General features: G+C 45.8%; 1 protein-coding gene across 1 annotated transcript in view; it reads right to left on the bottom strand.

Moving 5' to 3' along the window:
* Positions 1-7,943: 7,943 nt before the first annotated feature.
* Positions 7,944-12,543, bottom strand: part of LOC108795087 (caspase-8-like) — a 29,125-nt gene continuing 24,525 nt past the window's right edge. The window contains exons 5-6 of the mRNA XM_018566273.1: positions 11,227-11,704; positions 7,944-8,191 (exon numbers count right to left, since the gene is read on the bottom strand). Of these exons, the coding sequence (XP_018421775.1) occupies positions 8,032-8,191; positions 11,227-11,704 (638 nt within the window). The 3' untranslated portion in view covers positions 7,944-8,031. The remainder of the gene's footprint in view (positions 8,192-11,226; positions 11,705-12,543) is intronic.

The following is a 12,543-nucleotide window of genomic DNA, read 5'->3' as shown; positions in this document are numbered from 1 at the left end:
CCAGGTTAGACCCACTGAGCCGTACGCCCATAGTGGCCACCCGCCAGACATCCGTCGGCTGTGCTAGTACTGGTTGGTAGGTAAAGACTAGGGGGAGAGGAAGAGGGTAGAAGGTCCGAAAGGGAGGGGGGGAGGAAGTAGAGAGTATGAGGTAAAGTGAAGACGCAGAGTGCGTAGGGATCAAGAAAGGGGTCCAGCAGAGACCCGTGCAGGTATTGTGATCGTGTCCCAGCGCTCCTCAGATATGACATGCAGCTCACCAAGGCTAATCATGTCCCTGGGGTGCTGGAGTACATGTTTCCCAAATGTGGTACAGGAGTTACTCCACCATCAACGTACCATATTCTGCAGAATAGAGGAATTCTAAATAAATAAAACCACGTCTTCCGGAATGCCCGGTCAGTGTGGTGTAGCGTTGCAGTTAGTTCCTCCATCACCCGGATTTCGTCTACCTTGCGGAGCCATAGCCCCACTGATGGCGGAGTAACACTTTTCCAGCACAGGGGAATACAGGCCTTGGCCGCGTTAAGTGTCTCAGTAAAGATTTGCGGTAGCGGGCCCGTGACAGGGTGGACAGGTGAAGCAAAACAGCAGCCGGGTTCCCCACAAGAGAGACCCCCGTAAGTTGCTTGGTAATCCTGAGGACTGCATCCCAAAACCCCCCGAGACAGGAACACGACCAGAAGATGTGTAGGATAGAGCCGTCCTCCCGCCCCCATCTCCAGCACGACTGCGAAGTCTGTGGGAACATCTTGTGTAACGTGCTGGGGACATAGTACCATCTGGTGAGGACTTTGTACCCTGTTTCTTGGATAGAGCTAGCTATGGAGGCTTTGTGTGCAAAGTGGAGCATGTAGTCCTTTTGTTCCTGTGTGAAGGTTAGTGCTAGATCCCTTTCCCATTTCGCTATAAAGCTAGGTTCCGGATGTTCATCTACCTGTGTCAGGAGGGCATAGGCTCTAGACAACCCATGGTCAACATACTCCCCGGCCTGGCAGACCTCTTCAAACATGGTCACGTCCGTCCGTATAGAGGGGAGATTGCCCAATTTAGTAAGGAAGCTACGTAGCTGGAGGGCCTGCCATCTCAGCAGAGGGGGGTTTACCAAGGTACTCAACGATTCCAAGCTAGTGTTTTCCCGGAGGGGTCTGAAATGGCCGATCCGGAATCGGTTGGACAGCACCAATCGCGAGAATGAGCTGTCCTCTAAGCCAGGAAAGAAGGCCGGGTCCCCCACGACCGGAGTTAGAAGAGAGGGAGAAGCATCGTCTGGGATCAGTGTGGTCATTTTTTTGAGGACCCGGATTGTGGTGCCTGTGAGTGGGTGGTGTAATATTTCCCTGAGCAAAGGCTGCGTCGTCCACAGCAACCCCGGCAGCGGTAGTGGTGAAGCGGCCTGCTCCAGTTGCAACCACCGTTTGTCAGAAGACACATTACACCACTCAAACTATATATGTATTTTTTAAAAGACACACAGGGCTTTCATTTTTACCACTGATATGACTACAAAGGGATATCACATAAATGTCATTTTACATATCTTTGAGGAATAAAAATGCAAAGTCAAAAATTCACCTTTTAATTTTCTCTTTGTGTTACATCACAATGCACACTGGGAAATATCTGTTCACATATATATTTCTAGTGCAACAATACAGTGAACCTGACCCAGAATAAAACAATCCTAAGATAGCAACAGTGATGATGTGCAGACTTAATATTGCTCACTGTGGGCTCTTGAGAAAAATACTGAGGCAGAGTGTTGTGATGTTTTCAGGCAGCTATGTACAACATCCTGCTGTCCCCTAACTCCAGCCATGGATCTGCCTGAATGAATTAAAATGTCATTAGCATGTTAGTGAGATGGGGAGGGAAGAACCAGGAAGGGCAAAATATAAGAGGTTAAAACTTAAGCCTTAAAGCTGAACTCCAAACAGATAAAAAAGGCAAATTAATGCAGCTCTGAATTTATTAATACATTATTAGATGTATGTTTTAGGATGCAGGCAGTGTAAGTACATGTATGTAACTTGGTAACAGTCTTTACAGTCCTTGGAGAGGGAGAAGCAGCACGGGAAGCCGGTCAATATTGCTGCAGTGCTCATGTCCCTGCAAAAACCAAGCTGATAGGAGGAGAGAGCAGTGTGACAGAAAGAAGCTAATTAGTCTCCTACTGCTCCTTTTATTACCTAATCAGGAGGCTGGAAAAGGGACAATGCCTCTAAGCATTACTTTACTTCTGCAGAGACAAAAAAAAAACAGGTATTCTGCTTCTGCCAGACAATGTTGTGCTGTTTGGCAGGGCTGTGTAAATCTCAGAACTGGGTGGACAAATACAAATCCTTTGGCAGGTAAAACAGCCCCTGTATATGTATATAATATGTGTATTTAACTGTTTGTCTGGAGTTCAACTTTGAAGGGGAATTATGGGGTGAGTGAAAGTGAGCGAAAACATACCACCAATCTCTGACTTCCCGATCTTCTGCCTGCAGAGAGTGGTGACTGTCAGTCACCGCTCCCCGCAGGGATTCCGCCCCTCCCCTCTCTGTTTCTCCAGTGCTGACTGGAGGAACGGACAGGGGAGGGGGCAGGCACAGCTGGCTCTAGATAGGCAGAGCCAGCTGTCAATCAGCCAGTGAGGTGGATCTTGACAGTATTTTCTGTATCCATCCCGGCTGTGGCGCGGTTCTGCTCTTTCAGTATATAGCGAGCAGTAGCTGGTTATATACTGAGTTTTGGGTCACTGGAGGACATTAGTATATGTCCTCCTGTGACCCTCAAGAGAACTACGGCCAAAAAATGTTAGGCCATAGTTCTCTTTTAAATACTAAAGTGTCTAATGCCTTCTGAAGTTCTAGCCTTTGATATGTGAAAAACAGAAGGAAGGGGTGTAGTACCATGGGGTAGAGAGACTTTCTCTCAGGCAGCAGTTAAATCTGAGTCTAGGATCCAAGGAGGCCCCACAGTGACATAAGAATTGTTTTTAAAACCTATCTCTGGGTAAAAAAAGAAGCACCGCTCCTCCATGGCTCAGGAAAGGATTGAGGAGCTTGCCACTTGTAGCACGTTCTCACTCCAATATTAGCCCATACAATATGAGCCTATACAAACAGAAGAAAAGCTGGCCACACACCTGATTCTGCTGGAATCTGCCGTGTGCGGCTCGCTTTTCTTCTGTTTGTATAGTGTCTAAAGATAACTTGTCTTTGCTACTCAAAGATGCTCAAATCATATTTAAAAAGTCAAATAAATATGAATATTTGCAACCAGTAAATGGAAGAGGTTTGGTGGGTGGTGTTTTCCCTTTACGGGTGCTGGTGTGTATGCACCTCCTCCTGAAATTTGGCCTAACCATTAGAATATGACACACAATGTATTTTATTTATATAAATTTATGGCCACAGTAAGCACCATTCCATCAAAATCTGGCCTTTTCACCCAAGCTACTGTTGGTAATTAAACAGTTCTTGCATAGATTAAGTTCAGGTTATAAAGTTTCTGAAAGTGTCATGTGCAGATCAAGTTTTTAATTTTCTAATGCTGCCCATGTTTTAAAAGGTGTCTTCTTTATGTGCAAATATCATCTTCTCATAATTGTTTTAACACTTAATTCTAGGTTACATATAATAAGGTCATTCTGCAGATGCACAACATTCTCTTATGTGCTGGTATTCGGTACCATTAATTGAATGGCCTCCAGAAATTCTTTAATAAAAGTTCTTAACCTGGACAATAAGACTTGCACTTGACATTGTGCTGGATCCAGTAAAATCACACCTACAAAGCCATCAAGCTGCTTGTCAAAGTTTTTTGAGTCGGGACCCACGCATGTGCAGTACACTCTCCATTCAGTCCTATGATGTGTTTGTACCCTGCTGGAGTATCAAGTACAAACCCTCTATAGGATTGTATGGACAGTGGGGTTCCAGATCAAAATGCTTTGACAATCATCTCAGTGCCTTTGTGAGTGATATCTTACTGAACTGAAAACAGGTAAGTATGCTTTTTTTATACAAAAACCTTGTACAGGTTCTCCCACTTCCCTACTATCTATTATATTCAAATACAGACCTTAAATGTAATGCAGACCCTTTACACTGACTGACTCCCCATTCTTCTTTACAGAGTTTGTAGGCACACCTATGAACAGTAAATACTGCCTGGCCCAGGGGTTTGATGGGCAGTGTAACGTTGGTCTGTGCTGCAGCTGAGGTTTGTCTTTTGTTATAACTCTTGTATTTTAAATTGCATACAAAGATCAAGGGCAATGGTAGGGAAAATAGACACAGAACTTGGTTCTTCCAATGCTGAATTCTATAGTTTATTTTGGAAGTATTATATTACCACCACCCCCCTACCCCGCCCCCGCCGTGTTTCCCGGGCTCCGCTGCCCCTCCTTTGGGCCTGGGACTGGCATGTCGGGGAAGCTGGGGAGGAGAGCAGAGAATATACATTTGCCTTTCTCCTCCCCGGTTTATGGGATCGTGAGCAACGCAAATTGCGTCACTGCCGGTCCTTGAGCTGTCATTGCTTCGCACCTGAAGCTGAGCAATAAGCTATTGAAGCGCAATCTGCACTTCAATAGCTTATTTGAAGTGGAAAGTTGACAATAGGGGTCTTTTGGACCCCCAGTATCATCTTAAAGAGTACCTGTCACCACCCACCAATATGGTATCACACAGGGGGCTTCTAACCTGGGCATATTGGGTATCTATTTACTTATCGTAACCTCATCTTTTATATTTCCCACGAGAAAATTGGTATTTTATTGTGTTTTGGGGCACTAAAATTAACTTAAGTGATTTTTCACAACATTTTTGGGTTTGATAAAAAGTTGCGCCAATAATGTGCAACACAAAAATTTGCAACTGCCACAATTTTATTCTACAGGATGTTGGCTTTCAGAAAATATATAATGTTTTGGGTGTTTGCAATAATTTTCAGGCCTAAAATGTGAATTATATCATGTGTGCAAAAAACAAAAAAAAGGCCTTTGTTAAAGTAGAACTATGAGGTGAGTGATTTACAGTTCGAGCTGACGTGTGACAATGAAACTGTCACACGTCGGCTCAATAGATCGGGAAGTGAGCAAACGCATACCATCGGTCGCTCATTTCTCGATCATCTCCCTGCAGTGAGCGGTGACTATCACTCACCGCTCCCCGCAAAAATTCCCCCCCACCCTCTCCGATCCTCCAGCGCTGACTGGAGGAACGGATGGGGAGGAAGAGGGTACAGCTGCCTGTCTCTAGACGGGCAGAGCCAACTGTCACTCACGCAGCTGGGTGGATCTCGACAGTAATGTCGGGAGCCGTCCCAGCTGCAGCGGTCTCAGTATACTGCAGGCTGTAGCTCGCGATATACTGAGCTTTGAGTCACGGGAGAACGCTAGTATATGTCCTCCCGTGACCCTAAAGAGAACTATGGGGAAAACCACTTACCTCATAGTTCTCTTTTAATTTTTTAAAAATCTTTACCTATTAATATGCAAAAGAAGTTCTTGAGCTCAAGTTTAGAACTGTGTCTAGAGTCTCTTAGTGTGTGTCTAAAGGTGCCCCTAATCCTTGCGATTATCGTTCGGAAGTCGTCCACGAATGGTCTTTTGAATGATACTCAATCAATTGATGGGAACCCAACAATTTTTTTTTACTGTACTCTTGGCCAAATTTCCTCCATCAATAAGGCTGGAAAAAGTTTTTTCGAATCGTACGAAAATCGATGGATTAGTGGACTCTTCGTACGAACAAATCACAACATGAACACCGAACATGCGCAAATGTAAATCTGTTCTGTCGATCGTCAAAATTTGGTCAGTTAGTATTGCTAACGAACTATAATCGAAATCGACATTAGTCTGTTCATGATGGAGTAGTTGAGCAGAAATCGAACGACGGTTTGATGGGGGCACGAAAGAAATGTAAACAATCGCAAGGTGTATGGCCAGCTTTAGAGGAGAAATCTTGGAGAAAAACATAATTAGTCAGCTGCAGGCATGAGAAAAAAGTAGCTGAGTCTACTTCATTGGACACTCATAACTTTGTTGCTGGGAGGTGGGAGGCAGCAGCAGGCAACAGCAGGAGGCTGATCTGTGTGTGACAAGAGTACTCAGCAAATACATAAAGACTTCTCAAGTGCAGGGATTTACATAACTGTGCCATCTATTGGTCAGCAGCTTATTCCAGAAAGTATATTCTGAACCTGGATGATGACTGAACAAAGATAGCACAAGCCTTCAAAATGAAGACATTGCCCTGAGTACTGTAATCTCTATGACAGGTACTAAATACCTGCAAATAGTACATTCATACGTTGCTGAATATACATGCACTTAATGTATAAATAGGGGCCACTTTCAAGGACTAGTACACCCAAAAGTGATCATTCTAGGGCCATTAATCACTGATAACACTAAACTGATGAGCAGTAAAAGCTTTTGGCCTATGGCCAATTTTGGATATGGTAGCTTTTTGCGATTTTGCGGGCAAGCGCAATTTTAAAGCTTCACATGTTTGGTGTCTATTTACCTGATGTGACCCCGTCTTTTATATTTTACCAAAAAATTGGGTAATAATAAATGTTTTATAACATTACGGAGGAAAACTGTTTTTTGTTTTTTTCCCCCCACAATTTTTGGTTCTTTTTTCATTATATAGTAAAAAATAAAAACTCCAGTAGTGATTAAATACCACCAAAAGAAAGCTCTATGTGCCCCCATAAAATGGTATAAAATTCATTTCAGTACAGCGTTGCATGACGGAATAAACGTCAGTCAAAGTACCGCAGCGCTGAATATTGAAAAATGGCCAGGAAGGGGGTATAAACACCGCGGTCAGCAAGTGGTTAAGGATAAGTTAAGGTACATAAGATAGGTTGAGTCAACCCCATAGCTTCTTACAGTAAATATTTCTTGGATATTCTAACAGATATCTCCCTGCCATAATTTCTGACTTTATTCTTGTCCGTCTAGGAGTTTTGATTATTGCTACACGGCTTGTGTTTAAGCATTCTCTAAATAAATAAAAAACCTAGCAGGGGTGTTAGAACCCCTTTTAATGGCTATAGCAGGTGTGCAGACCTGAGAACTCAAGCTCAGGGATCTCAATAGGATACTGTAGAGCCTTGGTTCTCAACTGGTGGGTCGTGACCCAAAAGTGGGTCGCGACCCAGTGTTCAGTGGGTCGCCGCATGCCTTCCACTTTTCTAGGTGAGAGGCTCCTCAGCCTCCCCCCTAGCGCAGCACTGTCAGTTCTCACACCAAGCAGCTATTCAAAATATGCTGTCCGGTGCCAAGTTTCAGCTTGAGGTGGGCTGAGGGGTATGGCCGCGAGGGAGCTCCATCCATATGTGCATTGCTTACAGCTCCCTCACGTGTCTTATAGAGGTGCCTGGACCGGAGTGACGTCACATTCTGGCTCTCGGCACCTCTACAGGGCATGCAAGGGAGCTGTACAAGCAATGCACATATGGAAGGAGCTCCATCACAGCACAGCAGCCCACACTGGACCCCAGGCTGAATATCCACTCCAATTCTCGTGCATGCCATTGCAGTGCGACTTGGGTCGCGACTGAATGGCCAAGGACAAATGCGGGTCCTGAGGTTACACAGGTTTACAACCACTGCTGTAGAGGATACTGTAGAGCAGTGGTGGCGAACCTTGGCACTCCAGCTGTGCCAAAACTACATATCCCAACATGCATCTGCCTCTGGGAGTTATGTCTGTGGCTGTCAGAGCCTTGTAATGCCTCATGGGACTTGTAGTTCCAAAACAGCTGGAGTGCCAAGGTTCGCCATCACTGCTGTAGAGGAAACTATCAGGTGGCTTAACTTTCTATATTCCAGCATACACTAGACTGACCCTTCAATGGCATGGGAGTATAGCTCAACTAATATGGTGAGGTGGGACTTCATCAGTCTCGGAGTTGGAGTTTGAAACCCTTCCAAAATACCCTAGAACCATCAAGTGCAAAGAAACAAGGGCAATATCTACCTTCCCCACCAACCTCCTTGCAGCATATCATTTTTCTCCAGCACTACAATTTAATGCCAGAGCTTGGTATAGGAAAAACTAGCTTCATTCGAAGAGTGTAAGCTGGCTGAGGCATTTGCTTCAATACGGTTCCGCTCTTCAAATGCTCCTTCTCACTGACTTCTTTGTTGACTTTTGTTAGAATGGACAAAATATCTTCACCCCTGTAAATAAATGGTTCAGAGACTATTGTCATTCATAGGAGACAAAAATTGTAATATTGATACATAATAAAGAATAGACAAGGCTCTGTTTACTGACCCCAGTATGCACTAATAGAGACCATACACCAGCCATAGTGGTCAGGATACATTTGTCAGACAGGTACAGGGAAGGATGTTAATTCTATGTTTTTGATATTTTGGCTGCATGATGATTTACAGAATTCAATCCTTCTTTAGTAGCAGTGATGGGCTAGTTTAGGTCAGCAGCTTATTTCTTGATACCATCAAATGGCATAACTGGAAGCCATATGTTATATTTCATTGGGATTGTGTTTTTCCTTTAATAAAAAATCACCACCCTGTGCTGAACACAACATTGTTTTTCCTAGTTCACTTAAAAGGAGAATTATGAGGTGAGTGATTTTCACTCAGCCTCATAATCTGAGCCGACCTGTGACAATGAGACTGTCACAGGTCGGCTCAGTAGATCGGGAAGTGAGGGAACACATACCGGCGCTCACTCACTTCTCAATCCTGTGGCGGCAGAGGGCCGTGACAGGGGAGGGACTGGATTCCCCCCTCCCCTGTCCGATCCTCTAGTGCTGACTGGCAGAATGGACGGGGGAGGGGGCGGGTACAGAGGCAGAGCCAGCTGTCACTCACGCAGCTGGGTGGATCCAGACATAATTGTCGGGATCCGTTCCGGCTTCGGCATACAGCAAACTTGGTCTGGGCCCCCCCCACACGTGGTACGGTCCGGTACGGTCCCTTTACCCTGTTCCCGGCTCCACACACGCCGCACGCTTCATGCCTTACACCGCACCGCCTCCTCACCTGACACCGCTCTGAGCTCTCTCCCGTCGCTTTCCGCCGCCAAAACGATAACGTCGTTGCAGGAAGACTGCAGCGTGGGTGAACGAAGATCTCGTGGAAGAAAGTAACGTTGCTTGCAGGTAAGACATACCACTCGGCTGTAGATCCCTAAATCATCTCTGAATTGGTGCTGGCACTGTCCTTCCTTCTGGAGGGTGGCTACTTTTGTTCCCCATGGTTCCTGTGTGTGTTGTAAAGTAGCCACTGCTCCAAACTCATTCCCGTGATGGACTACAGTCTCAATACAAATTAGTATTCCATCACTGGAGCCCCTTTTTTAAAAACAATTTTTATCCGATTAATCGAACTTAATAGTCGGCTAACTAATCGATTTCAAAATAATCATTAGCTGCAGCCCTACTTACTTGTACTTGTGGAACTAGGCTAGTGACTAGACAGAGAAGGAGATTTATCAAAACTGGAGCAGACAAAATCTGGAGCAGCTGTGCCTGGCAACCAATCAGCTTCACTCATTCATTTTCAAATCTTAACTGAACAAACTGAAGAGAGAAGCTGATTGGTTGCCGTGCACAGCTGCTCCAGTTTTTGTCTGTTTTTTTTAATGGTTTTAGTTTGAAATGTACCTGGTGTCCTTCACTAAGGGCTGTACTTGGGTTGTGTGCAGGTAAGAGGAGCTGGGAGGGAGGTGGATGCAGCCCTGACCAGCCCACCTGAAACCCCTTCAGAGCCCACTATAGACAGTCTCATGAATGGCATCAGGGGATGCCCGCAGGGGATCGCAAGGCACTTTGTGCCTGCAGTGCGTTCGGGTGCGGTGCGATCAAAATAGTGCAGCATTTTCATCGCACCGCGCCCGAAAGCACTGCAGCTACCATGTGCCTTATGTTCCCGTGCTGGTGATCGCATTACAGCCGCAGAGCGTGGCTACGGTGCCATTCACCGTAGTCGGTCGCAATGCAGGCAGTGCGTTCTGGCCAGAATCGGACCAGAGCGCACTGCTTATGGTGTGAACTAACCCTAAGCCCTGCGTCCAGTAGACATGTGCGATTCGTTTTGGAAAAAATAGTTTTCCAGACGAAATTTGTTAGCGGTAGTCTGTACGCATTTTCGTTTGTGGACGAATTTTCATTGCAGCAAAGTGACAATTTAAAAAAAAACAATTTTACGTCATTTTGCTGCAATGCAACCAATGATACGAACATGAAACGGAAATGAACATTCGTACTGACTACCGCTAACGAAATTTGTCCAAGACAAATTGTGCGGGGGAGACAGGGCGGTGCGGGGGGGGCCCGGCCTAAAGCTGTGTAAGGGGCCCCAAAATTTCTGAAGGCTGCCCTGCTGCCTGCCCATGGCCTTGGCTTGTTTCCTGGACTTTGCTCTTGCCTTCTGATTTGGTACCTTGCTGCCCGGCTTGCTCTGACCCTTGGCTTTCTGGACCACGATTCCTGTCTCCTGAATCTTTTCCCACGCTTCCCGCCCGGTTTTGACCTTTGGCCTGCTGACTTCGCTACCAGACGTCTACTGCATGGTCTCTGCTTCCATCCGTGACACTCGTGCTCCTCACTGTAGTGCAGCCTTCTGTTCTAACCCCAGGGGTTGCAGGACACGAGCCGCAAAAGTAGCCTCCTCATCTTCCGGTCTCTGCCTCAGGTATGTGATAGCACTGCAGCCACTCACTCAGACCTCAGACACAGCGGCTGTACAAAGTCAGGCAAGGCTCCCCTAAGCTCCTTTTCACCTCTGATGTCACATGACAAAGCCGAGGGAAGGATTTCCCCTCACTGTGCCCTGCTTCTGTATCTAAGGTCTGGTGAGTGGACTTCAGTGGGTGTTTGGTCTGTGCTGGGGCAGGGGAGACGTCTTTACTGGGCAGAGGGAGGTCTGTACTGGAGGCAGAGGGGATATACTTAGTCTGCCACAAAGGATAAACGGATGAACTTTCTTGCATGGCATCAAATATCCATATGTACCTCGTAGCCAGAGATCATGTCATCTTTACCTAGTTTGTTATCTAATGTCATGTCTGAGATCATTATTAAATCAAACAATAAGCAAGTCTGTCTCAAAGCACAGCACTAAAGTTTGTATGTCTATGGTAGAAATAATATATTGTTAAATGACCCATAAAGATGATTATGAAGTTGTGTGTGGTCAGCTGTGATCTCATGTTCATTGTTATTTAGAATAAAGATACTTACTTTGGAACCATTTTGATCAGATTTGAACACAGAGCTTGGATGTACCATGTCCCCATTTCAACATGACGGTATGAAGAGAAGCCATTAACAGTAGACATTCCAATCAAGACATCTGCCTCATTCGGGATCGTTTCAGTGGTTTTAGTGGTTGAAACAGCATCTTCTTCAATTGAATGTGAAGTTTGTGAATTTTTGCCTTGGCACGCTTGTATGAAAAATAACTTTGGTTTTCCAGCCAAGGTTTTACAGCTTTTGGAGAAGAAATTAGACAATATGTCCTGTATATTCACAACTTTACTGTCAGTGCCTAAAATGGCTTGAGATTGCCCATGAGTCAAGATGCAGCAAACAAAGCAGTCTCGGTCAGTGTGGTCCTTCATCTGGAAGTCATTCATGATGGCAAGGATCTGTTCTGCTGTTTGTTCATTGTAAATCTCTACATCAAATCCCAGCCAGGTGAATACACGATTCAAGCAATCTGAAAGATAACAAACATTTAGAAAATTGTGAAAACTGCAGGAAAGGTGCCAAAGGTATGCTTATATTATGCCTTAAATAGTAATTCCACTTTTGTTGAGAAAAAAATCAATCCTCTCTGGGTGATTTGTATAAATTTTAACAAACTTTGTTGCAGTTCCCTACCTGTTGCTGTTCTGAAGAAAAAAAGCTGTTTGTTGCACCATGTCCATTCCAGACTGATTCCAGAATAAGAGGGTCTGCAGGGCCATAGCTAGGGTGAGGAGACTGAGGCGAGTGCCTCGGGCGCAGGTACGGGGGCACAGCCAGGTCTCGGTGCGGCAGGAAGAAGTGGGGCAGTACAGCCTGCAGCTTCTCCTCTGGGTCCCTGCTGCTCTCCCTCCGCCTGTATTCGCAAAGGCAGTGGGATCCGAGGAGAAATGAAGTGTTGAAGCTGACGGGGGGTTAGAGCGGAGGAGGGAGCTGTCACTTTAGGATGGCCGAGCGGTGAGGAGAGAGCCACTCAGCCAGGATATGACAGCCGGCGGCTCTCTCGCTCCTCATCGGCCATCCTGGAGTGAGAGCTCTCCCTTCTCTGCCCTCCCCCCCCCAACACCGGCATCAGTGCTTTACTTCTCCTCGGATCCCTGCTGCCTCTGCCCATACAGGCGGGAGAGAGCAGTGGGGATCCAAAGTGTTTGGAAATAACCGGAGATGCAATCGATAACATAAACCCACCTGCACTCCATACAGCATACAGACCTTAATGGAAGGTTGGTGCTTGAAGTGACAACACGGAGGGCACCGTGTCAGATACTGTCCATAATAGAAGTCACCAGCACTCGATGATATGTGCAAGAA

Source organism: Nanorana parkeri, unplaced genomic scaffold (assembly GCF_000935625.1).
Source record: "Nanorana parkeri isolate BGI_ZX_2015 unplaced genomic scaffold, ASM93562v1 scaffold930, whole genome shotgun sequence".
In the NCBI taxonomy this organism is placed as follows: Eukaryota; Metazoa; Chordata; class Amphibia; order Anura; family Dicroglossidae; genus Nanorana; species Nanorana parkeri.
This window is presented reverse-complemented; position numbering and strand designations above follow the sequence as displayed.